The following is a 27,430-nucleotide window of genomic DNA, read 5'->3' on the forward strand; positions in this document are numbered from 1 at the left end:
GAAAAAAATGAAGCCTGAAACTGGGAAAACAATTCCAAATGATAGATTAAATAGTCTACATAATTCTTTGAAGTAATCCAATATTAAATCCTAATTTATGGTCAAGTGCAAATATCTTCTTGGCATTCTCTGTTCTGTGAGAGTGCCTTTTTTTGTGACACTCAGGCCCAAGGATCCTGGGCCTAATAAGTGGTTTGGTGGACCGGGCCTTGATTCACCGTAGCTAACAGGCTGTTTAAGAATCAAGTGATGCACAAGGGATGCTTCCTACAATACACGTAAAATGACAAGCAAGGATATTCGTATTGAAAGACATATCAAAACAACAAGGTAAATGCAGAGAACATGATCAACAAAGGAGCACAAAATAATGTTATAAGGATCTTTGAATCAGTGGGACATATTTCATTAATATGTTCTTTATTATGGTTACAAAATGCTTACTAAGACGTGATACAAGGTTCAATCAAGCTCAAAAATTACAGTCTTGAATGGCTATTTCAGCCTTCAAAACTTGCAAAATTTGATTCTCTTTAAATCCGAGTATGTGCAATAGTGGCTTTTTACAGGATACCGGGAAGCAATATTATTAACTTTCCCTCAGTTTTCCCTTCTTTTACAAAAACTTCACTGATAGTTTTTTCTCTCTAAAAATCTCTGCCTTTTCTTCGTAACCTACCCCTCCTTTTATAGTGAAATTCTGGCATCCAAGGGGAACCATTGGTTCCCCTGTTTTGTCTTATGGTTAACAGAGCCTGTTCTGTGCCCATCACTCGGCAGGTTCTATTTCCTGTTTTTTTCATTCTTTCCCTCTTTCAGCTTTGATTCCTTTGAAAGTCCATGGCTGGTTACCTACTTCGGGATGTGCTGATGTATGCCCTTCTCGATCTCACCGTTTGGCAGTTCTCCCTTTTTGCCCTTTTTCCCATCTGGGCGGAATCCCATTCTGCCGACTTGAAAGTCGCCTGTTGCCATTCCCCTTTTCGTATTTCTCCATTCTGGTTCCCCGAGACGCTTCCCACTTGTGCCATGAGAGGTCGCTGGTTATTTCTTCTTTTTTTGCTGGGTCTTTTGGCGCTTGTGGCTTCTACTCTGTTTCTTATTTTCTTTTCTTGTCCTTTTCTTTCGAGCTGTCTTAATCTTCCTTTGACTGTGCTTATGCGCCTGGAAGGATCCGCGCCTCTTGGTGGTTGCTGAGGATCCTGGCTATTTTCTTTAATCTCTTACCGTGGGTTTCTTTTCCTTCTTGATGTTTCTTCTTTTGGGCTTCAAGCCTCCTAGGCCTGCCATTTCTTTTTCTTTCGTGGTCCCCTTGCACTTGCTTCCTTGGACTTGGCTTATTTTCTTTTGGGCTTGGCTCACTCTTTTTGGGCTTCTTTCACTATGATCCTTTTAGACCTCAACATTTAGCCCCCCGAGCTCTTGGGTTGCCTGAAGCCCACGCGTGAGTAATTCAGGTTTTCTAAGATTTTCGTAGGATCCCCCTTTTTTTCTTTTTATTTTTTTAATTTCCCCTGGGTTCCCTTCTTTCTTACTTAGGATCTCGGCCTTTCCTGCTGCTTTTGGTCACCTTAGTCCTTTACTGTGTGTCGTGTTCTCTCATTTTACAATTTCCTTTTTGCACGGGACGTGGCAATTGAGTATTTGGGGTAAAATTCCTTTACCCACTTTTCTCATTTCCCGTAACTTCCATTAATAACCGCTAATTAATCTCTTCTTCAAAATTAAATTTTTTTGGCAACTGGCACGTCTTTCCATACACTGTCTTCTCCAACTGCTCTTTACGCCTTTATTGTGGCCGTTTCACATTATCACTTTGCTTCTCTGAGTCTTTCATTCTTGGGTCTCTCTTTTTTCTTCTCTGTTATTCCCGTCTTCCCCTTTTTCGTTCTTTCAATTTTTCTTCTCATTATTCGCATTGCTCCAATGGCTTCTTCTTCTTCCCGAAAAAGGAGAGAGCGCACCCCAAGTCCTTCTGAAGGCGAAGGTTCTTCTGGTTCCACTCCGAGTGATTCTCACGAAGTTACTGAACGTCCGGCCTTCCCTTTACGGGACCCCTGGTACTCTCCCAGTCCGTTTTTTCCTCAGGTATCTCATGGCGAGGCTCCTCCGTCTCCTCATACCTGGATGTTTTCTGGCCAAGCGGGTTTTGCTGGTTTCGTCCAGGTTCCAAACCCTAGAGAGATTTTTGACCTTCAGATTAGACAAGGAATTTTAGAGGCGGTGCCTATCTTTTTTGATTTTGTCCTAGGAAAAATCCAAGGCTGGCCCATTTGGGTAGACAAGGAGCTGTCTGATGTGGTATTTTCCGCTGCCTTGACTTCATCGGTCAGTAAACCTTTTCCGTGCCCTCTCCTGACTGCTCCACCTCTATCAAAGGTGCAAAGGTTAAATCTTCACCGCCAGAAGCTCGATCACTACCACCAAGATCACTGCCTCCGTCGGATCTTCCACACCGGATCTCTGATTAAGACATAAGACATATCACCGGGTAGATCTTTAACCGATCTACACAACTCCGTCGGAATCATCATCATCTGACCATCCACGCGCCGCCACGTGCTGGTCAAAGATTCGGCATATTTTCCACGCGCCTCACGCGCCATCAGTATTGCTCCGATCAACTCACCACCGCCGTCATTGGAATCGTCTTTCTCCGATCTACATCACCGGAGAAGAATCAGCCTCATCGGACTCCCCACGAGCCCTCACGCACCGACCAAAGCTCTGGCAAGGATTGACTCACACGCCTCACGCTCTCCACGCGCCGCTGTGCACCTACTGACGTCATTGCTGACGTCATCATTACACGTTAGGATCCACGTCAGCCCTAGCTGAGCTCTTCAGCTTACGTCATCTTGCTAACGTCATCATAGTAGTTGACCGTTGACTTTGACTTTGGCTGTTGACCGTTGACTTTTTGCAGTCCAGGTGCTCCTTGCCCAGTTTTTCGCGTAGATTTCATTTTTGCAGTCCATTTTTGCATATTTTGCTTCTAAATGAAGAATAAGGACAGGACTTCTTCTTGTTGCAATAACTGTCGTCGAGAATTCAGTAAACGTTTTTGCAATTTTTGCAAATGTTTTGGCCACAATATTGAGACTTGTTATCATCGCAACAAATCAGTTGTTTCAATTTCTGCTGCTACTGTTGCTAACACTGAGAGTGTCCAACCAATAGCTCACGTCTCTGCACAGTCTAAGTCTTCAGAACACACTTTCACCATGTCCACAGATGACCTTAAAAACATTATCGCCAATGTCATTTGTATAGTTGGTAATGCATCTTATTCCTCTTCTCTCTCAGCTTTATCTGGTATGTCTCCTTCCTCTTGGCTTATGGATTCCGCTTGTTGCAATCACATGACACCTAACTCGTCCTTATTTTCTGAACTCAAACCTGTACCACACCCTCTTAATATTCGCACAGCAAATGGTTCCACAATGTCTGGTCATAATATAGGTTCTGTTTCAACCTCCAACCTTTCGGTTCCTGGGTCTTTAATGTTCCTGACCTTTCTTACAATTTATTTTCTGTGGGACAATTAGCTGAGTTGGGTTATCGCATTATATTTGATTATTTTGGGTGTATTGTGCAAGATCCGAGGATGGGACAAGAGCTTGGGACCGGTCCTAGAGTTGGGTGTATGTTTCCCGTGTACAACCTTCGTCTTCCACTTGTTGCTCTTGTTTCTGTTGCTGCAGCTGATACACTTTCTTCAAATCCTTCCCTTGCTCTTTGGCATGCTCAACTTGGTCACGCATCTTCCTCTCGGGTACAACAATTGGTTTCTAGAGGTTTGTTAGGTTCAGTGTCTACAGAAAATTTTGATTGTGTTTCATGCCAGTTAGGAAAACAACCAGCTTTGCCTTTCAATACTAGTGAATGAATATCCACTGATATCTTTGACCTTATTCATTCTGATGTTTGGGGGCCTTCCTCTGTCTCTAGTATTGGTGGGTCTCGATATTTTGTTGTCTTTGTTGATGATTACTCTCACTATAGCTGGATTTTCAATATGAAACATCGTTTTGAATTATTGCAAGTATATTCTAATTTTGCAAAAATGGTTGAAACTCAGTTTTCCAAACGCATCAAAATTTTTTGATCTAATAATGCTCTTGAATACACTCAATATGCTTTCCAAGCTATTTTGCATTCCTATGACACTGTTCATCAACTAACTTGTCCAGGTACCTCTCAACAAAATGGTAGAGCCGAATGAAAACTTCGTCATATTCTTGACAATGTTCGTGCTCTCCTTCTCTCTGCCAAAGTTCCTGCTCCTTTTTGGGGCGAAGCTGCTCTTCATGCTGTTCATACTATTAATCGCATTCCGAGTCCTGTTATCCAAAATCAAACTCCATATGAGCGCCTTTTTGGGTCACCTCCAGACTATCACCACCTTCGCTCCTTCGGTTTTGCTTGTTTCATTCTTCTTCAGCCCCATGAGCATAACAAACTTGAGCCTCGATCAAGGCTTTGTTGTTTTCTTGGCTATGACGAAACTCAAAAGGGGTATCGGTGTTATGATCCTGTCTCTCATCATCTTCGTATTTCCCGCAATGTTATCTTTTGGGAACATCGCCTCTTTGTCGAGCTCTCTCACTTCCGTACCCCCTATCTTCCTCCTCTATTTTAGATCTTTTTCCAGATGAGGCAGATATTCCTCCTGTACCTGCTCCTGATCCTCCTGTAGTTACTCCTGATTCTCCTGTAGACTTCTCTGTCCAACCACCGGATATCCTTGATCCCTTTCCTAGTTCACCCTTTAATGAACAGGTGGAAGATGAACAGGTTGAAGACGAGCTGCCTAACCCTAAGCTTGGGTCCCCTGCTCCTGCTCTGCCTGAAGATCATACACAAGACATTCCACCTCGTCACTCAACTCGGGTAAGATCCATTCCTGCACATTTACTTGACTATCATTGTTACACTGCCCTTGCTACACTGCACGAGCCTCACACCTATCGTGAGGCTTCCACTAACCCTTTATGGCAGATTGCAATGAAAGAGGAGCTTGATGCATTATCTAAAATCCATACTTGGGACTTGGTGACTCTCCCCTATGGGAAATCTGTGGTTGGTTGTAAGTGGATCTACAAGATTAAGACTCGCTCTGATGGGTCCATTGAGCGCTACAAAGCTTGTCTTGTTGCAAAAGGTTTTACACAGGAGTATGGGATTGATTATGAAGAGACTTTTGCTTCGGTTGCTCGTATCTCATCTGTTCGTGCCCTCTTAGCTGTTGCTGCTGCCAGTAAATGGGACATTTTTGAGATGGATGTCAAAAATGCATTCCTTAATGGAGATTTAAGTGAAGAAGTTTACATGCAACCTCCTCCTGGTCCCTCTGTTGAATCAAACAAGGTTTGTCACCTTCGATGTGCACTTTATGGCCTTAAACAAGCTCCACGAGCTTGGTTTGCCAAATTCAGCTCTACCATCTCTCGCTTGGGTTACATGGCCAGTCATTATGATTCTGCATTATTTCTTCGTCGCACTGACAAAGGCACTATTTTACTTCTCCTGTATGTGGATGATATGATCATAACTGGTGATGACCTTATTGGCATTCAAGAACTCAAGGATTTTCTCAGTCAGCAATTTGAGATGAAAGATCTTAGATATCTCAGCTACTTCTTGGGTCTTGAAATCACTCATTCTACAGATGGACTTTATATTACTCAAGCCAAGTATGCCTTTGAGCTATTGTCTCGAGCTGGACTCACTGATAGCAAGACTGTTGACACTCCAGTTAAACTTAATGCGCATTTGACTCCCACAGGAGGGAAACCATTGCCTAATCCCTCTCTTTACAGACGCTTGGTTGGCAGCCTAGTTTATCTCAATGTCACTCGTCCAGACATTTCCTATGATGTTCACCAGGTGAGCCAGTATCTGTCTGCTCCACGATCGACTCACTATACTGTTGTTATGCGCATTCTTCAATACCTAAAGGACACTCTCTTCCACGGCCTTTTCTACTCTGCTCAGTCTCCTCTTGTTCTCCGTGCATTTTCTGATGCTGATTGGCAGGAGATCCCACTGATCGCAGGTCCACCACTGGTTATTGCTTTCTTCTTGGTTCTTCCTTGATCTCTTGGCGAAGTAAGAAATAAACTCATGTGGCCCGCTCCAGTACTGAAGCAGAATATCGTGCCCTTACTGATACCACATCTGAGCTCCTTTGGCTATGATGGCTTCTCAAAGACATAGGTGTGTCCACATCCTCTGTCACTCCTCTTTATTGTGACAACCAGAGTGCCATTCATATTGCTCACAATGATGTCTTCCATGAACGGACTAAACACATCGAGATCGATTGTCATTTTATCCGTTAACATCTTGTCCATGGTGCTCTCAAGCTGATCTCAGTATCCTCTAAAGATCAACTTGCAGATATCTTCACCAAGTCACATCCTAAAGGACGTCTTCGTACTTTGGTTGACAACCTTAAGTTGGTCTCACATTCACCTTGAGTTTGAGGGGGGCTGTTAACGTGTATTAGGGTATGTGGGCTTTAGGCCCACCTTGTTTACTTGTATAGCACACTTACTGTACTACACACCTTGCCTTCTATATAAAAGGCACTCATGTATATTCTATGACTTGAGAAATACAATACAATCATTCAGTATTTCTAACAGGATTGAGTCTCAAGTGCAGGAATTCAATAAGCTGTTAAGTAGTAGTTCAAGTGAAGTTTGCATGGTTGGAATTTGGGGGATTGGCGGCATTGGCAAAACAACAATTGCCAAAGCTATATATAACCAACTACAAAGAAACTTTGATGGAAGTTGCTTTCTTGCAAATGTAGGAGGAGATTCTAAGCACCCAAAAGGACTGATTCATTTATAGAAGAAAATTCTCTCCAGCATCCATGCAAACGACAATAGAAAAATAACACTTGTTGATCAAGGAACTATGGTTCTTCTTGTTCTTGATAATGTGGATCACCAGGACCAATTAGATAAACTGGCCATTAGGCGAAGTTATTTTCAACCAGGAAGTATAATTATCATTACAACAAGAGATAAGTCTATGCTCAAATTGGCTAAGGTGGATGAGTCTAAGATATATATGCCACTGACATTGGATTACCATGAGTCTATTAAGCTCTTCAGTTGGCATGCATTTGAAAAAGACCATCCTAATGAAGATTATGCAGAGTTGTCAGAGCAAGTAATCGGTTATGCTGGAGGGCTTCCATTGGTACTTACAGTTTTGGGTTCCAATTTGTCTGACAAGAGCATAGATGAATGGGAAGGTACATTAAAAACATTAAAAGTAATACCTGACAAAGAAATTCAAGAGAAGCTTAAGGTGAGTTTTAATTCACTATGTGACACACAGAAAGAGTTGTTTCTAGATCTTGCATGCTTCATGGTTGGAATGAAAAAAAAGTATGCTTTCAAAATACTCCGAGACTCATATTCAGGCCTTAAAAGGGATCTAGGGGTTTTGGTCCGTCAACGTCTTGTAGCAATTGATTGCTCGAACCGGTTGACAATGCATGATATGATTAGAGACATGGGTAGAGAAGTTGCCCGCAGAGAACGCAGCCGACTATGGAATCATGAGGATGTCCTTAATGTATTGGAACATGACGAGGTAAGATTCAGAATCTTATGTTGATTGGATAAGAACTTAAGGCCAACTTACCTTATTTAGAGAAATAATAGATGATTTACGTACTGTATTGCACACCACTAGAAGAACCGTAGACATGGTACCCATTTCTCAAATTGTGTGTTGTAGAGTCACTTTGCCTTTGCATCACAATCAGTAATAGGACGCTACCCTGTTTTACATGCCATATATATATATATATATATATATATGCAATTATGCATGTAAATTACAATTTCCCTAAAATATGACTTTTGCACAATGTTCTGTTTATAAAAACAGAATACTTGTATTATATTTTCTGCATCTTTACAAGAGAATTTACATCAATATATAGCTATACAAGAAGAGGAATTATAGGAGTGGTTAATTACAGAATAGAGAGATTTTAGGGAGAGAGATTATAGGAATAATTACATATTCCAATTCAAATTTGAATTGAAGAGAGATTTAAGGGAGAGATTTGTGGAACGGTTACTATTATAGCTCAAGTATGTAAGCTGGACTTGTGAGCTGTGATAGGCCCCCTCAAGCTCAACGGTCTTGGTGAGACGGTGAGCTTGTTGTGAAGAAGCGTGTGTTGTGCTATGCTAAGAGGTTTAGTCATGATGTCTGTAGTTTGATCCCGAGATGAGATGAAGCGAATATCAATGTCCTTATTGGCTACTTTTTCACGTACAAAGTGAAAATCAATTTCAATATGTTTCATTCGGGCATGAAAGATGGGGTTGGCAGTGAGATAAGTAGCACCAAGGTTGTCACACCATAAGATTGGTGGTTTGGCAAGAGAAACTTGGAGTTCTTTAAGGAGAGATTGTATCCATGTGACTTCAGCAGTAGCATAAGCAATACCACGGTATTCAGATTCAGTGCTAGACTTTGAAACAGTGGCTTGCTTTTTGGAGCTCCAAGAAATAAGATTTGGACCAAGGTAGAGACAATGACCACTTTAAGAGCGGCGATCATCTGGATAACCAGCCCAATCGGCATATGTGAATGCATAAAGGTGGATGTTGGTAGAAGGCTTAATGAGGATTCCATGATCAATAGTGAACTTTAAATATCGAAGGATTCGTTTGACTGACGTCCAATGAACATCAGTTGGCTGCTGCATATATTGACAAACTTTATTGACTAAAAAACTAATATCAAGTCTTGTGAAGGTGAGGTATTGGAGGGCGCCAACTGTGCTTCGATATAAAGTGACATCTTGGAAAGGATCACCAACATTCTTGGACAATTTGAGATTGCTTGCCATGGTTGTGCGACATGGTTTGGCTTGGTCCATTTTGGTTTTGAGGAGCAAATCAAGAATGTACTTTTGTTGAGATAAGAAGAGCCCGTGGGGTCCTCTAGTGGCTTCAATTCCCAAGAAGTAATTAAGTGAGCCAAGGTCTTTGATAGAGAAGGCTTGATGAAGAGCTTGAATCATCAAATTTGGTGATGAGGATTAGGTTCAGACAAATTTGGTGGAGAGGTTGTAAGAGGAGGGGTTTGGCTTGGAGGGGTTTGAGATGCTGATTGAAGGATAGGCTGGGGTGGAGGAGGAGGAATTGGTGTAGGTAATAAGCCAGGTTCTTGTGAGGGTGAGAGATTATAGGAGTAATTACATATTCAAATTCAAATTTGAATTGAAGAGAGATTTGAGGGAGAGATTTGTGGAACGGTTACTATTACAGCTCAAGTGTGTGAGCTGGACTTGTGAGCTGTGATACTGTTCTATTAGGAAAGAAAATTAGTTAAAGGCATCATGCTAAATTGTCTTGGGGTTCACGATTTGCAAGTTGATGCCAAAGCCTTTTTGAAGATGCATCAGCTAAGAGTGCTTCAACTAAATTATGCACGCTTGAAGGGGAACTTCCAATGTCCTTCCAAGAAGCTAAGATATCTAGAATGGTATCAGTTCCCTATGGAATCCATACCAGCAGACTTGTACTTGGAAAATCTTGTTGCTCTTTACATGCCCTATAGTAGCTTGATAGAACTTTGGACAGGAACCAAGGTACGCAACTGTGTATGTATGTGTATATTCTTACTCATATTATTTCTGTTTTTTGATATTTTGAATTCATATGGATATTAATGTAGTATTTCCTTTCTTGTGTGAGGGAACAGATTCTGAAAAAGTTGAAATTTCTTGATGTCAGTCATTCCTATCACCTAAGGAGAACACCAGATTTCTCAGGCATAGATAATCAGGAGGTGCTGCTTCTTAATAATTGTACTAATTTGGTTGAGGTTCACGAGTCTGTTATAGATCTCAGCAAGCTAGTTACTTTGGATCTTAAAGATTGTAAAAACCTTTGGAAGCTTCCCCTATTTACAACTTAGAGTCTCGTGTAAACCTTTCTGGCTGCACAAAGCTAGACATGGTATCGAGCTCTGGATTCAAATCGCCATTAACAATATGGTATTCACTCCGTATATCTTCTGAAGTTCCATTGGGAAGTGTCGGTTTTATCAGAAAGCTTTTAACGCACCGTATATCTTCTGAAGTTCCATTGAGAAGTGTCTATTTTAACAGAAAGCTTTTCCTGCAAAAGGTCTCTTCTCTTCCTCTCTTTTGTCTAATGAAAATAGGCTTTTGGGATTTGGATTCTCTCAATTTCAAATTGATATAACTCTCTATTTCAAGGTCATAATTTAAAGTTAGAATAAAAAAGACGAAACTACATTATTGATCCCTTAAGTTTGCTCTGTGTGCGCAATCGGTCCCTCAAGTTTGAAGCGAGCACAATTAGTCTCTTAAGTTTTAAAACTGAGTTGTATTGGTCCTTTTACTAACTATTGTTAACGGTATTACTTACGTGGCTAACAGAACAATGACTTGACACTTTTTTTTAATGATTGGGCATGTTTTAATTAAAAAATTACTAACTAAATTTACATGTTCAAAATAGTATCATCAAATAACCTATACTTCAAATTGTTCCAAATAGTAGTGTGCAATATGGGGCCGAACCGGTTCACCCTCTCATCGATAAAGGGTTCTGGGTTCTCAGTCTTGTAAGCTGAAATAAGCTGCAAAGTCTCACCAATAAAGGGAAGCCCAAGATTCCCAGGTGGCAATCTTAGCCTCCGGCAACATGAGGAACGAAGAAAGAAGAAAAGGGTGATAGAGAAAACCACAAAGAGAAATGAGTACAGAAAGACCGCCATGAAAAAGTTTCAGTTTTTACAATGAAAATTGGTGTAGGTAACACATGTGGGATATATAGGAAGTGTTTTTAAGAAGGGGTTGAAGTTATCAATAAGAGAGCATTAATGGGTGATAGAGAAAGAGAGGAAAGGAAAGGAGCACACGGGTGTGTAGCTAGGTTATCTATGAATCTAGAGAGAAAAAAAAAAAGAGAGAAGGTTGTAAGGAAAGAAATTAATGTCTGGATATTTTGGAATCTAACAGCTTTTCTATAATTTTTTAATTAAAAACATGACACATCATTAAAAAAAAATGTCACATTATTAAAAAAATGTCAAGTCATTATTCCGTTAGCCATATAAGTAACACCGTTAACAACAATTAGTAAAAGGACCAATACAACTCAGTTTTAAAACTTAAGGGACTAACTGTGTTCTCTTCAAACTTGAGGGACCAATTGCGCACACAGAGCAAACTTCAGGGACTAATAGTGTAGTTTCGCCAATAAAAAATCTAAGGTCTACCTCATTTAAAATTTAACCATGATAAACATTTACTATGGTTAAACTAAACTAAAGTTAATGAGTTTTAAATGAGGTGGCAAAATTTAGACCCTTGATTTATTAAACATTAAATCATTGCAGGATTAAACATTAACGACTAACAAGGATGGTGATGATTCGACTTTTGCCTCAACTCATTGCAGGATTTCACCAAAGGTGGTGTTCAGGGGAAGCGAAGGCGCTTGGAGAGTGTAGTAATTCGACCGAATCTTGAATACTGTGAAAATCTCTACCAGCTTTCCTTCGAAATTTGTCAGTTTCCGGAGATTCTATTTGGTAGAAAAATCAGCCTGACCATCGTGCAGGACCTGCGGGACATGGAGTTTCCTCTCCCAGCTGGTATTTACATTTTCAAGGTGCTTCCTCCACCAGTTAATGACAATGTTAAGGTTCGTGTAATCCCACATGCTTTTCTGGAAACTTTCTATCATCTACGTAATTTATTGTCCCTAGTACTTGGTGATGGCTCAAACCAGTTGAAGCATTATGCAAACATGAATCTTATCTAAATGACTTATAGTAGATTAGTAAAAGAACCAATACCAGAATGGTGGGGATTAAAAGAACTAGAAGATTGGAGAGACAAGGCATGAAAGTATTTGTTTTCATCTTAACGTGGTTTTATCTTTTGAATTCAAATTGATATTAATTCAGAACTTTTCTTTTGGGTGGGGAAACAGATTTGTGTAAAGTACTTGCACTATGGTGTTGTCCTTCATTCCTATCTCCCAAACAGAACACCGAATATATTCCTAGGAATCACCAATGCCTACTTCAAGGTCCTAAAGGATCTATATGGAGAAATCTATTATGTATGCCCTTTGTGAGAGGTGGATACATGTAACACCACTTCATCTTATATGGGCCAACCGATAGCTTGGTCGAGATTCATGAGGCCAGAGACTGATTGTGTATAGATTTCAAGGAGGGTTCAACCCAAAAAATAGAAAGGAAGGCCATGGGCCCCGGCCTCTGATTTTTCTTCTTTAAAGTTTTTATTTTTTTATTTAGTACTTATAATGAGTTTTTTTTATATATATAGTATATATTGTAAATTTTTTTTATTAAATTTATAAAAAAAAAAAAATTTAATTCCCATTCAAGAACCAAGGGAAAATTATAAAATACTCCAAGAGCACCATAAATGTATACTCACTTTTCTTACATGAATTGTGCATTCTAGCTATCATGAATATAATAGCGGAACCCAGTATTATGTGAGAGGAGAGAGTAATTATTTATGGTATGTTTAAGAAAGTATGCATCTATGGTACTTTTGGAGTATTCTATAACTATCCAAAATTAAGTTTTTTTTTTTAACAAAAAAAAAAAAGAATTTATTATTTTTTTTTTATAGAAAAGAAAGAATTAAGTTGGTCTAAAAAGATTCTAAAAAAACTCCTAGATAAAGGGAGAAAATACTTTTTTAGTTAATAAATACTTAAAGTTTAGTGGTTTTGTGCATCAAAAAGTTGAACCACCTTAAGAAGTGTCCAAGAACCACTAGTACTTACAGGTCCTTAATACTACCTACAATGCTCGTTGAAGCAAAGGCTCTTGCCCATGTTCTTCCATTTTCTCGCTAGAAATAAGCTTGGCTAAAGAAGAAATTTTTTGGATTAATATTGTTAGTGATTCTATTTTCTTGACTAGAAAATGTTGAAAGGTTGGGATTGAAAAAAAATATATATACTTTCTTTCAATTTTCTGTATTTTTCCTAGTTAATTTACTAAATTCAGTTATAAAAAAATTTAAAAAAAAAAAAATGAAGGCTAATATGTCTATATATATTCTTGGGGTAAAAAATAATGGAGGATAATTTGATAGAGTTAATTTTTATTTTTATTTTTTAGATAAAAAGTGGAGATGTAGGGTGGTGGAATTCAAACCATAGACATGGAATTCGAAAGAGTTAAATTAAAAGCATTATTTTTGGGTCAAATTGTTTGGTTTTTGCATTTCTCTCAATTTTTTTTTTCTCCCATTGTGGCAGTCATTCATTCATCATTTTTTTCCCAAAGCCATATATATCTTTTTTGTTCTCAAAGAAGATTTTTATATTTTGGTTTGAAATTAGATGGTAGATAGGATATGCTAACATAATTTTGATTTTATATGAGAATTTAAGGTATCCTGTAAATTTGAAAGAAATTGCTAAAAAATTAATACAAAATTAATAATAAATAATTTTTAGGAATGAAAAATGTAAAATTACATATTGATATATGATCAGGGTCATTCTATATTTCATTTTTATAGTTGGATCTCCTTCTTCCCAATTAGTCTATCTAGTTTAAGCTAAATATTAACTATCTAACCCAAAAACTTAAAAATAAAACAATAAAAATATTCACAATTATGATTGTATTTTAGCAAAAAAAAACTATTTTACCACCAAAGAACTAAAAAATCATGTGTTATTGGAGAAGTTAAAGCTAAATTTTTTGCAACTACAGTAAACTAGTATAAATACCAGTTGACTTTAGCAAGTTGTTAAAAATAAAATACAATATTTTATTAAAATTATACCTCTTCTTTCAATTAAAAAACTCAAATTCTCTATCTTCCATATTATTTTAATAAGTTGTTTATATTATTTTAAATGAAGTTATAAAAAAATAGAATATTTAATATTTGGTGTATTGTAAAGTGAGGTGTTAAAATAGATAAAGTAGTTTTTTGAGATACTAAAAGCTAAGATTTTTATTACCACCACTGTGAATGCTCTAACTTCAAAAAACAAAATCCTAGTCAACCTAGTATTAAAAAAAAATTTATTTTGTTTGTCTTTGTTGGTAAATGATTGCATTTTAATGTATTTAGAAACAATAGTTTTGTGTATTTATAATTTTTTAATACCATATGGGTGTTTATTTGGAGGTTTTTTTTTTTTTTTCTTTTACTCTGGCCTCCACTAACTTAAAATTATGAGACTGTCCCTGTATATGATTAAGTTTAAATGTAGAAAACAAAATGATTGTATTCTTTTTTTTGGTTAATAATGAATAGACACTACTTTTATTTTTCATGGACTAATTTGTCTACAATCTTTGTATAGGTGCATTTCTCCCTGCAAAACCCGTTAAAATGTATGATTGTTGCAGGGTGTTGGGCAGCTGAAGTTTTTTATCATAGTATTCTCTTCATGAGAGAAAAAGATAGACGTTATCTCAGAACTCGAAAGGACTTTAAAATATTTATAATTTATTATGGTGCGAATTGAGTCCCAGAGGAACTTAATCGTTCGAGTTCGCTTACTAGTAAAATCTATCCAAGTCGTTTGCAAGTTACATTCAATTTCCTTAATCAACTCACGAGTCTTGATTTGAGCCTATGCAGAAGATTTCAATCACTTGATGAGCTTCCAACAGGTTTACAAGCGATGGATGCAAGCAACACCACGTCCCTTGTATGGATTTTTACTGGACTAAATTGGGAACTATCAAAACAGCTGCAATGTTTTGGCTGCTCCAAAGTGCTCAAGAAGAATCTGAAAGTTCAAATATGTGTATAAACACACTTGAACGCTTAGACCCCCAATTTACAAATTAACCAATTCAAGCTTTATGTCAAACAACTAGTGTGCGGAAAATGAACATAAGCTAAAATATAGAATTGGAAAAACAATCTAAGCCAAATTAAAATCACAATCCACAGCAGATAATAAAAGGAAAAGATAAAAGGGAAGGAAGATACAAACACAAAGACAACACGCGATGTGTTATCGAAGAGGAAACCGAAGCCCTCGGCGTAAAACCTCTCCGCCGCCCTCCAAGCGGTAAACAATCCACTAGAAAATGTAGTTGGGATACATGGACAGCAATAGACCCTCCAAGCCTAATCTACCCAGTGCACCTAAGCCCTCCAAGCTTCTTGCTCCAACGAGGTTGCGCCGAACCTTTTTCTTTTCTAACTTCCCGGATTCCGCTACTAGACCGTAGCATCAACCAATGTAGATTGGTTCCTTCCTAACTGCTTCCCAGAACACTAAACAGCCCTCTCACAGTGATGAATATGGTGAGAACAAGGTTTTGGTAAAATGCCTCTCAAGGGTTTGACAATGGAGAGGAAGAGAGTTGAGGAATTTGAAGAGACTCTAATGTATAGATTGTAGGTGAATCAATCTTGTTTTACTCTAGGGTTTCTCTCTCAAAATTCTCTCAGGAACCTCTCTTTCATTTGTGGGTATAAGGGGTATTTATACTAGAGTGAGAGAGGAATGTGAAACATCAGGTTTTACAAAACAGGGGTGGCTCGCGGCTTGGCCTTGTGACTTGACTGAGTCGCGAGATCCAGTCGCGAGATAACCGTATGGCCAGTTGTCCTGTTTTGTCCTGTAGTGCTCCAGCTAGCATGACTGTTCACCTTCTGGCATGCTTGGCACGTGTGCTGCGTCTGGCGGTTTGCAGCCACGAGCCACCCGCGAGTCTCTGTTTTCTTGCACACTTTTGAGCAATCAACACTCTATCTCACTCACTACCCTTACAACAAACCCACCTAAATACAGGGTTACTAAATGCTGAAATACAAGCAAATTTGACACGGAATAAAGCCAATAAGATGGTTGATTAAATTCAACCTTACAGAATCGTATTAGTAACCAAAAAAACAAGCTTCTCAATGTATCTCTCTTGTCTCTATTCTTGTTTGATCGAATTTGGTTTTTGGACCAAAATTCATTACTAATGATTTTAATGTATTAGGAATTGATTGCAACCGATAGTTTTAGTGTTTTCCGCCCTGGGCGTGAGTTTCCAGACTGGTTTGACGCCCTGGTGGTGAGTAAGGGATCAATTTTATCTTTTGTAGTCCCCTCACTCGTGAAGCAAGAGATTCGAGGATGGTTTCTATGTGCTGTATTTGCAAGCAACTTTCATGATATTCACGGATTCACTATTTCCTATAAATTCAAAAATAGAACCAAGGGCATTGAGTGGCAGTGTCAACAAAAAAATAGTCGTGTAATACCATGTCAAGAACATATGTGGTTACAATTTGTACCGCTACATCATATGCCACATCTGTTGGACGCCGGAGATGAAGTGGAGTATTCAATACGCATAAGCAGTGGTTTCCAAGTGAAGAAGTTTGGGGTCAACCTCATTTATGAGAATGATAAGAAGGATTGCCACTCCTATTTTGAAGCAATGGTCAAGAATGCATCACTTCCTTATAAAGATGATTTTCTAGATGAAGATGTTTCAACAGATCAACCAATGGCTGGTGATAAGAAAATCAACCTTTCTGATTTACAGGTCAACTTTAATAACCCGTAAGACTTAGGTTGCGTTTCGTATTGGCTTAAAAAATTAGTTTATTTTACTATTTAGCTTATTTTTGCTACTGTTCATGGGTCCCACTATACTTTTTGGTCTATTTATGGGTTCTACTGTACTATTTTAACTAACTTTACTTTTATCTACAGTACTTTCAGAATAAATTTTCAGTTTCAGCTAAATAAGTTGTTTTCAAACGGACACTTATATACTATCTCACAATTGTATTAGAGTTTCATAAGTGGTTCTTATGTTTCAATTAATTGATTTACTTGTTATTTCTTTTTCTTTTTTTAAATGCAGAAGTCTAGATTTGATGATAAGAAAAAAGGGATTGCCACCTCTTTAGATGCATCTAAGCGTGGATGCTTGTCAGCTCGAGAGACAACCCAACAGCAGTGGGACGAGGAGCTTGCTGCTCATTTACAGGATAAGGAGGATGTCTCAATTGCACAGCATTGTGAGCTGACCGCCACGATTTTGGAGGATCCAACCGTTGTTCCTGAGGACCACAGTGCTCTTGTGGAGGCTGAGGTAATGGTTGTGGAAACACCTATCCTTTGCCTTCTTAGCCAAATGGCCCATATCCTATGGTCTTCACATTGTTCTTGCCGAGTTAGAGTTTTCCTAATGCTAGATTAATAATTAAATAATAAAATTTATCATTTCTAGGTTTTTTTTAGAAGAATAGTAATTTTTTTATGGTATCAAAACAAGTTTTTTGAATTCAAATTATTCTACCTTTCATTCAAAAAGTTAAAAATTTCACGTATTGGATAATAATTCAAAAAAATATTTTTTTTTAATTGAAGGACTAAATTTTCTCATTTAGATTTTAGAGTAATACATAACAAAGTGCTATGTTATTTCCTATTTATACTTAGTAGAGTAAATGATTAACATAAAAAGAGTATCACCGAGCTCCTACAAGTGCTATGACAGAATTAAAACCAACTGTATTTGTTATAACCACTCTAACTAACTTCAAGTCTTCAACTAATAGAACTAACTTAATAACAATTTTAACTTACATCCCAACATTTGGACACTCGGTTAATGCCAGCCTAACAATGACTACCTTTTAGTGATTATATGGATTTGGAGTTTTAAACTAGTTCCAATGAAAACTTATCCTTAATATGTAAACTTACACACACTATTCACAATTTGACATCTCATATACTGTACAAAAAAAAAAGTTGTAAAATTTATGTTGTCTTGTTTTTTAATTTGACTCATGGCTCACTATTTAAATTTGGGGCTTCCCCAATCCCCATATTCTTATAGGATGGACTTTCCGAAGGTGATAGGGAACGCAGTTGGAGCGACTTCCATAAAAATCAGCCAGGGACTACGGTTTTTGAGGGCGGGGCTCCCTTTGAGCTGAACATGTACTCATCAGGTATTCCAAGAATGAACTTTGTGAGCCTAACTAAGCCCCTAAGAAGTCTGGAGGCTGAGCGAATGTCATGGGAGGTAGAGCGCCAGATTCTGCACCATCAGAATGCTGCTTTGGAGAGAGAGAATTTTCGCCTTCGTATGGAATTAGCAAATGCCAGGCAATTTGCTCCTCAACTCCACATGGGTCTTCCCCGTCCACACTTGGCATTCGAGAGGGCTTCTTCTTTAGCATCAGCCTCTATTCAACCTACAATTGCAGCCACTACTCCTGTGGCTTCGACGAGAACAAACACTCTTGGTTTGGATTATCCTAATTTCCTTGCCGGACCAGTTCTTGGCTTCCAAAGCGTCAATAACCCATCAGGATCTTCTCCACCTAATGGAGGCTCTCACCTCCCACAATAGGCATGCCTTTTCTTTTGGCAAGTAGAGGGTTTTATTATTATTAACTTGTACATTGACCTGAAGTATATATAGAAATGTTTTATTTAAGATATATATATATTGTTTGATATCTCCAATTCTCGTAATTTTGTTGTTGGTAATATTGCTCAGGTAAGAAAATCGCCAATGAGAGGTAATGACTAATGATACAATTTTCCGACAACAGAGCTTTGTGGGCTTTGTAATTTTGTACGGGCCCATTAGAGGAACTAAGTATTGTACGCGTGGAGGGAGTTAACTCCGAGCCTTATCACAATGAGCCTAACCCTAAGATCGAGATGACGGGTCAAAGGGACAACTCTTCGAGGAAGTCTTAGGTGACCAGCAACGGGGAAGTCGGGATGGGACGTGTATATATTGAGGTCGATAATTGAGGGCTGGTAGTGTCATTGAGGAAATTTGTTGCTGAATGCAATTTGGCGTCTGGAACAAGTTTCAAGGGAATCCTCTAAAGTTGTGAGGATCCCTTAGGATTCTGATGAACGTGGGAATACGTGTGAAGTGAGAGAATAATGATGATCATTCCACTAACAAAAGACTATAAAAGATGAAAGAGGATGGGTAGAAAGAGGTTGGAAAATTTTTAGGGAGTGAGATACAAAGAGAAAAACACAAGGAAACACTGGGGAACTGAGGGAAACCAGAGAGAGGGTCTTGGATTGAGACTTGGAGAAGACTAACTAGGCAAATTTTAGAGCCCAATTGGTAGGATTGTGAGATAGCCCATATAGAAATAAATTGGGGGCCCAAATACTATCACATAAGCAACAATAAGTGTCTATATATATGACTATAATCTAAAGTAGTGCTTGGTCAGTATAGTGAGAAGGAAAAAATAAAGATAATAGATAGTGGTCTCATGTTGGTTATGTCATTATTAAAATATGTATAATAAGTTTATTTAGTAAACATATATAAACTTATAAATAAGTCTGTACTTGAATTGTTTGTATCAAGTTTTATAGCTCACAAGCTTGTTCATGAACAATTTTTTTTACTTGAACTTAGCTTGTTTATTAAACAAGTTTTAAACTAACTCTCAAACTTAGCTTATCTATAAGCAAACAAATATGCAAGAAACTTTTTATGGAGACTAAGGGTGTGTAGAAAACCCGCCAACCCCAACCTGACCCAACCCAACCCGCCAGGTTGGGTCGGTTTTAAGGGCTTGGTGGGTTGGGTTACAAAAATTTTTTTATAGCAGGTCAGGTTAGGTTTGGGTCATAAAATTACAAACCTGCCAAACCCGACCCGACCCACTCATATTTTAATATATGTTTAAAATATATTATATATTTAATAATTAAAAAAAAAACCAGCTGTAGAGCACTTCCTCAGTTCCTACCATCATATATAATATAAAATCCAATTAGTTCTTTTAATATATATTTAAATATATTATATAATTAATAAAAAAATTAAAAATTTTAGATATATTTTGTTCATAACTAAGTTAGGAACTCATGTATATTTTATTTATAAGTGAATTAGGATACTAATTCATTTATATTTTGTTTATCAACTCAATTGGATACTTAAACATATTTTATTTACAACTAAGTTAGAATATTAGTTTATATATTAATGTATATTTTGTATATTAACTCAGGTGACAAGTGTGATTTTTTTTTTCTGTTCAATTTAATAATAATAATAAAAAAAAAAATTATCCACCTCATGAGTTAACCACGACTCAACCCAACCCATGTGAGTTGGATCAAAAAATTCCCAGGAGTTGGGTCAAAAAATTACCCCCACCCTATCTATACACACCAGACCAGCCCAAATGCCACTCCACATCAAAGCAGAGATATACAGAGGATGCCACGTGATGAATGAAGTTTGAAGACACGTAGCCGCTGTGCATGCTTGCCTCTAAACAATTAATTTCCAATTTGCTTGACATTGACAATTTGACCTGACATATCGCGTTTCAACTTCCAGATGCTACCATTTCTTTCCACTAGTTTCTAGTTCTACCTATTCTCATAAAATAAAAAAAGTTTCTAGTTCTACCCAAGTACAATTAATTAATATAATAAAAAGCTAGCTGACTCTCTATAGCGTATAGATTATAGAAGACGAGAAGATGCAGCAGCAGCTGGGAAGAATGAGAGTCATGGTTGGGGCGTTGTTGAGGCCGGCTCAGACTCTGACTCTGACTCGTGGCCCTGTCAGCCACCATGAACATGAGCAGCTGCGGTTCATGGCAATTAAACCGCCCACACGTGCTGCTGTTCATGGAACAAGGCTGCCCGTCGCTGACACCCTCAACGTAGGTGCTTTTTAGTACCCTCTCGTCAATTCTTAATTTGCATATATTTATATCTTTCATCCATTTCTATTCATAAAGCATATATGCAGTCAGGAGATAAGAGTATTCGGAAAATACATCATATATATGCTAATTTCTATGTTTATTTACTACTCTCTTTTTTTAATGTGGTGCTTGAGCAGAGAGAGGAATTGGAAGCGGAGATTAACAAAAGGAAAGAAGAGAAAGAAAACAAGAGAAAAGAGATAGAGAAGGCTGTGGACTCCCAACTCAAACTCTCCGATCATGACTCTTCTAATAAATCTCCTGTTGATTGACATTTTATTATTATTATATATATACTAATTAATCCTCAGCTTCGCATGTGTGTATCTGAATTCTGAAAGAGACAGATTATCCATATCCCATGTTCTTATCTCATGAATCAAATGCCATGCTTCATATTTAGATTTTGCTTGTAAATTTAATAATCAGTGTAAGGCTTAATGGAAAATTTCAGAAGTTTGATTTTTTGATATGTTCTTTTAAAAGTACTGAAGCCAAAACAACAGCTTGATAATAAAGAAAGAGCAAGAAGAATGAGATGTAGCTTAACCCACTGAACATTTGAACAAACAATTCAGCTACTTTAAATATAAGCAAACCAACTGCACTCTGCAATCGCATCCCCCAGAAGACCAAAATCAGCTAATAGCTTTGCCTGCAGTATAGCAATTATCATTATTTACCAGTAAGTTTCTACTTTTTATGGCTTGGAGGTCCTTGTGCCTCCACAGTCCACATGGTTGTTAAGTATGAATCCCACTGAAGAAGCCCTCTGTACCACAGCATGCCTTATCATAGATGAGCCATTTGAGAGACTATAAAAGGAGGGAAATATATGTAGAAACTAAATTGATCGTGGATACAAACTATAATGTTATTACGACCCTAACTGATCTAAATTGGCAGTTGGCACTAATATTGCTTAAAAAACTGCAGCATCCAACTTTGAGCCTATAAACTAAGATGGCAAAGGCCTTTCGGTTGGAACCGCTGTGATCAAGACTTGCATTATACATTCATATGTTCAAAGAACGGAGATAACAGTTACATAAAAAAAATTTATGATGTTTCCTGCACCAACGCTAAGCTTCTTCTGCTACTTCAATAAGCCGCCCACGAACCCATTTTTTGGTTACGGGAACCAATTTAGGTGTTTCCTCTTTCAGGGACTCAACCTCGGTTCCATTTAATTGAGGGTCTTTTCGACACTCACCATAGCCATTTGGTTCTGCCTGGTTCAAGTCATTCCTCGAACATGATTGCTTCATTAGACTATCAAAACCAAACGGGGACGTACCAGAACCACTGAAGCTTGATGGAAGAAGTTCCTCTTCATTATTCAGCAACTCATGTAAGGTGAACTTGCTGAAGTTGAAGTTGTCATCCTTGCTTGGCACGATTGGAGTCCCATTTACTTCTCTCAGGTCTGCATGGTTTAGAACTTCAATTTTTGCGCTTGAATCCTTATCGACTTGGCTAATCAGATCGTCTGAGGCAATAGAAGGGAAACTGCCATTCTCATGGGAACTGATCTGACCAGTCTCTATGGATTCAATTGATTGGATTGCTTCGGCTATAAGTTTTCTGGTTTCCATTAGGGAAGCTCGAGCAATAGGGCTCTTTGTTGCAGCAATCTCAAGGGCCTTGGCAGCCTTCTCAGCTTCCGCAATCAATAACCTGCAGATTGTCACATAAAACCAGGGTAGATTTTTCATGAATTTCAACGTAGCTAATGATAATGGCAGTCAGAAATGAGAAATATATGAAGCCCTTATGGGTTCATTCAGACTAACATTATTTTTTTCAGTAACTAGTTAAAAATAGAATAATAATATTGACAAAGGTTTGATCAGGTAAAGCAATGGCATTAGTCTCAGACCATTAAACTATTTGGAAGTGATGACTTGGTCTTGGTTGGCCATTCATCCTCTATGACTCTTTTCTTTTTCTGTTTTTTTTTAGATGACTTTATGACTTAATTGTGCTGGCCAAATGTCTCCTATTCTCAATTGATTCAATAGTTCTGTACTAAACCAATTCAAGTTTGAGAGTAGAAACATATGAACTTACCGTGCTCGTTCAATGGCTTCCATTTTCTTTGTTTCTACAACTGCTCTCTTTGCTCTGATGTTTTTTATCATCTCCAGCTTAGAACTCACCAGGGGATCTTTGTAAAGGGGTGCACTATTTCTCCTCAACCTTGAACGCTTATTTTGGATTTTAGCCTCACCCTCAGAAGAGTTACTCGTATCACTATCCTCCTTCTTCATAGGGCTCCTTTTAGACATTCGTGTACCATCACTTGGCCTTCTCCTTGACTTTCTTTCGGCACCAGGTTCTATGCCATGATATTTAGCCAAGCCAGAACAAACCCGATTACGGTAATCCTGATAAAATGCAACAAAATACATTTTGGAGAAGAAATAGTTCAGGCGCACAGCTAATGTTACATAGAATAACTACAAAGTAGAATTGATACAACTAGAGTCAGTTTGAGTCACAAGTGAAACTTGGCTTCTTGGGAAATTTGACAGAATTTCTGTGCATCCCAATGTTTTGAGCCAAACTAATAAGTAGGCTGCAGAAAATTGGCCTAAGGGAGAACAAAAGATTGATAGCCTAGAAGGGAAGAGGTTGAAAAAAATGAAAGTATAACACATAGTTGTACAGCTCAAATACCATTGAGATGCATTCAGAACATCTGTTTTAACCTCTTTAAGAAGGTTGGACAGTGTTGGACAAGAAATTGGAATATTTCAGGTTTAGGTTGGAGAAATAGGAAAACATTAAACAAAATTGTCATGTTTAGAACCAACTTAAATTTAGAATAGGTTTGACAAAAAAAATCAGCACCCTTTAAATTTTTTCAGTCGAAAGATCTTGTTTTTCCACTTGGAGATGTGGAGAGTATTATGAAACTTGGCTTTTACAATAAGGATTTATCAGTTTAGCAAGAGAATCAATACTGTGCATGAAATCCTTGAACTTACCATCCCATCAGTTGATGGCAGCAAGAACACATTTTGTTTTCAGAAATCTTAAAAAAATAGAGGTGTCATGGCATGCACCAAGTCTTGCACTTGGAATCTACATTTTTATGGATTACACAATCCTCATTTCCTAAGTTCTTTTTCCATGAGTAGGGGCAGAGGTGAGTTATGATTACTTGATACTAAGTTCTGAGAAGAGCAGTTTTGTTATGAGTTATGACCCTCAAGACAACCCATTATCTAAATGGGGAGTTCCAAGGTAGGACTAGTAAAGTTCATGCAACCACTTCTAGATGCCATTGTAAGTACTCACAGGATCAGCCCATTTTGCAGAGATGGCTTCTGCAATTTTCCTCCTTTGCTCAAGGGACTTAGGTGCTCTCTTGCTACCTTTTGGTCTTTCCATCATTTTCCTTTGTTCAACACTCTCCACCCACTCTTGCTTGAGCTGCTCATTCAAGATCTTGTAGGAATCCCACTGCAGCTCTACCTCACCAAAAAAGCCTCGTCTAGAAGCTTCTGCAATCAGGTTCTGCCACTCAAAGTAGCAATTTTCCTGCACCATGAGCCTTTCTCGTCGCCTTTGCCACCCCATTCGCACTCCAACTGCAATTTTCATCCTTGTCTCTTTGCTGTGCAATCAATGAAAATTTGAAAGAAAAAAAAGAGCACAACAAAATTGGAATTGGTATGGAGGGAAATACTATGAATTCATGAACTTCGATGTCTATCATAAACATTAAAGATCCTAATACAAGCTGAATAAAGGCTTATAAAATACTTTAGATGATTGAGACTCCGCTAAGAATCTAAGAGAAAAATGCTAATGGTACAACTAAATCCCTAATAAACAAGATGGCAGAAGACCTACCTCTGAGCATGTCCAAGGTTCATTAACTTCATTTTGACCTGCACATCCAAATTTGTTAGAAGAATAAGCAATGCTACCTTTGTCCCTAATGGATTGTAGTTATGAAAAATGATAGCATGAAAACCTCTCACATTATGAGCATCAAATGCATAATCTGTTGGACATCTCATAATCTAAATCATACCACTGATATCCTACTCATTGGGTTGACCATCTAAAACATCATCTCAAAGATTGTCCAAGGATACTAGACTTAAAAAAGCTTATTTAAATTTAAAAAGGTGTTCATGCTTCATTTTGGAAAAACCTAGAGATGGCTTGTCAGGTCAAGACAAAACCCAACCTCAAAAAGACCCAAAGCAAATCAAATCTTTAAAACAAATACTATAGAGTTTGTTGCTTACTATTTCATCAGTGTGCACATTAATTGGTACTAAGTCTAGCATTAAGTATTGAACAAGTCGCAGACACCTTGAATCAACTCAAAAAATTAGTTTATAAGCAGAATATTTACAACTACGCCTAGCCCTCTCATCATGGTGTAGTATAAAAAGTTTATATTATTCAAGGATAGATGTACAAATTAAATGATCAATCACCACACACCCCACATGTGTGCAATAAGATAAGTGTGTGTCCAGTTAACCATTTAAATGATGAAACAGTTGCATTTAAAACATCCAGACTCAAACATTTAGAAAAAGATCCACCTATATAAAGGTCTTCATTTTAAACAGACTAAGGTCACTTTGAAAGTACATGTAAAATTACTCTTACATGACATCACCTTAGGATCCTGCATTGCGAGCTTTGTTCTCTCTTTGATCCGTTGAAGGGTTTCTGCCAATGAAATGAATTGTTAAGCTATTGGAAAAACACAATAATGGAAAAAGGACTGATAAACACAGAGGCCAGGCTCTATTTAACATATTGTTACCAGCACTGTGCTTCCTGCCTTTGTTCCATGGCGTGTTCCCCTTATTTGCTTTAGATATTCTCATTCTTCTCAACCTCTCTCTCTCACCCAATTCGTTTGAGTCTTCAACAAGTTGAATTGTCGGGAGACTTGAATTGGCACCAACCTGTGAAACATCATAACCCTTCGGTCCATTTTCATTCTGAACCAATCCTTTGGTCTCAAGAGTAGCAACTGCATTGATTCGGAGTCTACCCCTTCGTACCTCAAGGTTCTTCACACTAAAGAATAGTTCTTTAGCTAAGCCCAAGGATTTCCAAGCACAGGACAATCTTTTCTCATTTGCCAAGGTAAGTGAAGTTGATGATAGTTTACCATGACTACAAATTTGAGCCCTGTGCATACACAAATGACTTTGGAAGGCAGGCTGCGCAGCAGCAATATCTGCTAACAAATGCAAAAATAACAGAGACGCCCTCAGTGAGTATCATCAAGCGGAAAAACAAGTGCAAAGACTCTGCATAACAGTTATGAACGATTGTAGATTCAAAATTTAACCAATAGGCAATTAAACTCAACCAAGTTTATTATGGGTTGCTTGCTTTATGAGGTACTAAATTATGTTAAAAGCAAGTTTTCTGGTTTCAATCACATAAGCAATTCATGGAGATAAAACTCTCAAAACAAAGTCTGGAGATTGAGAGAAAAATGAACAAGACAGTGAATTGGGTTTTCAACTTAAATAAATAAAAAGAAAAACTTTGAACTGAATTCATAAGGAAAAGGAATTGAATGTGAAGTTGTAGACAGAAGAAACAATCTGAAAATAAAGTTGAGTGGTCTCATGGGCAAACTCCAGTAACAGGATAAAATTAAACAAGACAATGAATTGGGTTTTCAACTTAATTTAATATAAAAAAGAAATTTGAACTGAAAAAATACACATAAGGTATTGAATGTGAAGTTGGAGATAGAAGAAAACAAAGAAAAGTAGAAGAGAGAAGAGTACCTAGTAAAGGCATGGGAGCTCATTCAGCCAATTTCAAGAGCTTAGTGAAAAAGAGAGAGTGCATAGGCATAGCATTTGTTAAGACAGCACTTTGGGTTTCAGGGGATAGTAAATTAGTAATCTTTCCTTGTTAGTAACAACAACTATGGTATTGGTAGTACTAGTGGGAGGGACACACAATCTGAGTCAAAGGAACACACTGCGAGCGAGAGAGAGAGAGAGAACCACACAGTGTGCAGGTGCTGGATAACGAAAAAACGATGATGCTTGCTAGTTGCTAGTCGCTAGTGCCTAATGCCTATTGCAATTTGCAGCCCATAAATAAAAAAGGCCACACAAAAATCCTCAAACCATAAGAAGGCCAACCCATATATATTTTGGGCCTCAAGCACTGCAGGTTCAGGGCCTTCCCAATTTTGGTTAACCCAAAAAGAAAACTTTTCTTCTTCTTATTACGAGGCTATTTCAATACGAATCACCTGTTGAAATAAGTTTTTATTTTGTGGACTAGTTTTTAAAAGTTACTAAAAATTTTACCATATAAAATTTGCAGATTGATGTGGCACTTAATGTAATTGGTGGGCTTTAACTTTCTAATAAATAAGTGTTTGAATTAATTTATTCTGTGATTGGTAACACATCAATCAGTTTGTAAATTCTTTTTTCAAAAAAAAAAAAAAAAAATCAGTTTGTAAGTTCTAACATCACCCCTTTTATGTTATTTTTACATAGTTGAAAGTCATGTAAAAAAGAGAAAAAAAATTTTTAATTTTATGAATTTTTGCAAATTTGTATTGAAAAACCAAATAAAAATTGGTCTTTGCCGACAAATAATGTACCCCATTCTCTACATTTAAAAAGCTCACAG

At 37.7% G+C, this 27,430-nt stretch overlaps 4 protein-coding genes across 5 annotated transcripts; 3 read left to right on the top strand and 1 right to left on the bottom strand.

Annotated features, from left to right (window-relative positions):
- The first annotated feature begins 6,927 nt into the window (after positions 1-6,927).
- On the top strand, positions 6,928-7,638 carry LOC115988961 (TMV resistance protein N-like). Its single transcript, XM_031112598.1, has one exon. The coding sequence runs from the start codon at positions 6,928-6,930 to the stop codon at positions 7,636-7,638; it is 711 nt and encodes a 236-aa protein (XP_030968458.1).
- Positions 7,639-16,347: 8,709 nt separating this feature from the next.
- On the top strand, positions 16,348-18,417 carry LOC115988967. The gene is made up of 3 exons (XM_031112605.1): positions 16,348-16,590; positions 16,915-17,145; positions 17,899-18,417. The coding sequence occupies exons 1-3, from the start codon at positions 16,348-16,350 to the stop codon at positions 18,415-18,417; spliced, it is 993 nt and encodes a 330-aa protein (XP_030968465.1).
- A 2,043-nt stretch (positions 18,418-20,460) lies between these two features.
- LOC115989064 lies at positions 20,461-21,178 on the top strand. The gene is made up of 2 exons (XM_031112722.1): positions 20,461-20,731; positions 20,914-21,178. The coding sequence occupies exons 1-2, from the start codon at positions 20,546-20,548 to the stop codon at positions 21,046-21,048; spliced, it is 321 nt and encodes a 106-aa protein (XP_030968582.1). The 5' UTR covers positions 20,461-20,545; the 3' UTR covers positions 21,049-21,178.
- A 411-nt stretch (positions 21,179-21,589) lies between these two features.
- On the bottom strand, positions 21,590-26,836 carry LOC115991516. 2 transcript variants are annotated; one of them, XM_031115264.1, is made up of 7 exons: positions 26,563-26,836; positions 25,575-25,997; positions 25,425-25,477; positions 24,638-24,675; positions 24,080-24,398; positions 22,847-23,163; positions 21,590-22,453 (listed from the first exon to the last, which is right to left on the bottom strand). In XM_031115264.1, the coding sequence occupies exons 1-7, from the start codon at positions 26,573-26,575 to the stop codon at positions 21,859-21,861; spliced, it is 1,758 nt and encodes a 585-aa protein (XP_030971124.1). In that variant the 5' UTR covers positions 26,576-26,836; the 3' UTR covers positions 21,590-21,858. The 2 variants fall into 2 exon arrangements, with proteins under 2 accessions (XP_030971124.1, XP_030971123.1); XM_031115263.1 differs by having other exon boundaries at positions 25,575-26,000.
- Positions 26,837-27,430: the final 594 nt, after the last annotated feature.

The sequence above is a fragment of the Quercus lobata genome, chromosome 5, assembly GCF_001633185.2.
Source record: "Quercus lobata isolate SW786 chromosome 5, ValleyOak3.0 Primary Assembly, whole genome shotgun sequence".
Lineage (NCBI taxonomy): Eukaryota > Viridiplantae > Streptophyta > Magnoliopsida > Fagales > Fagaceae > Quercus > Quercus lobata.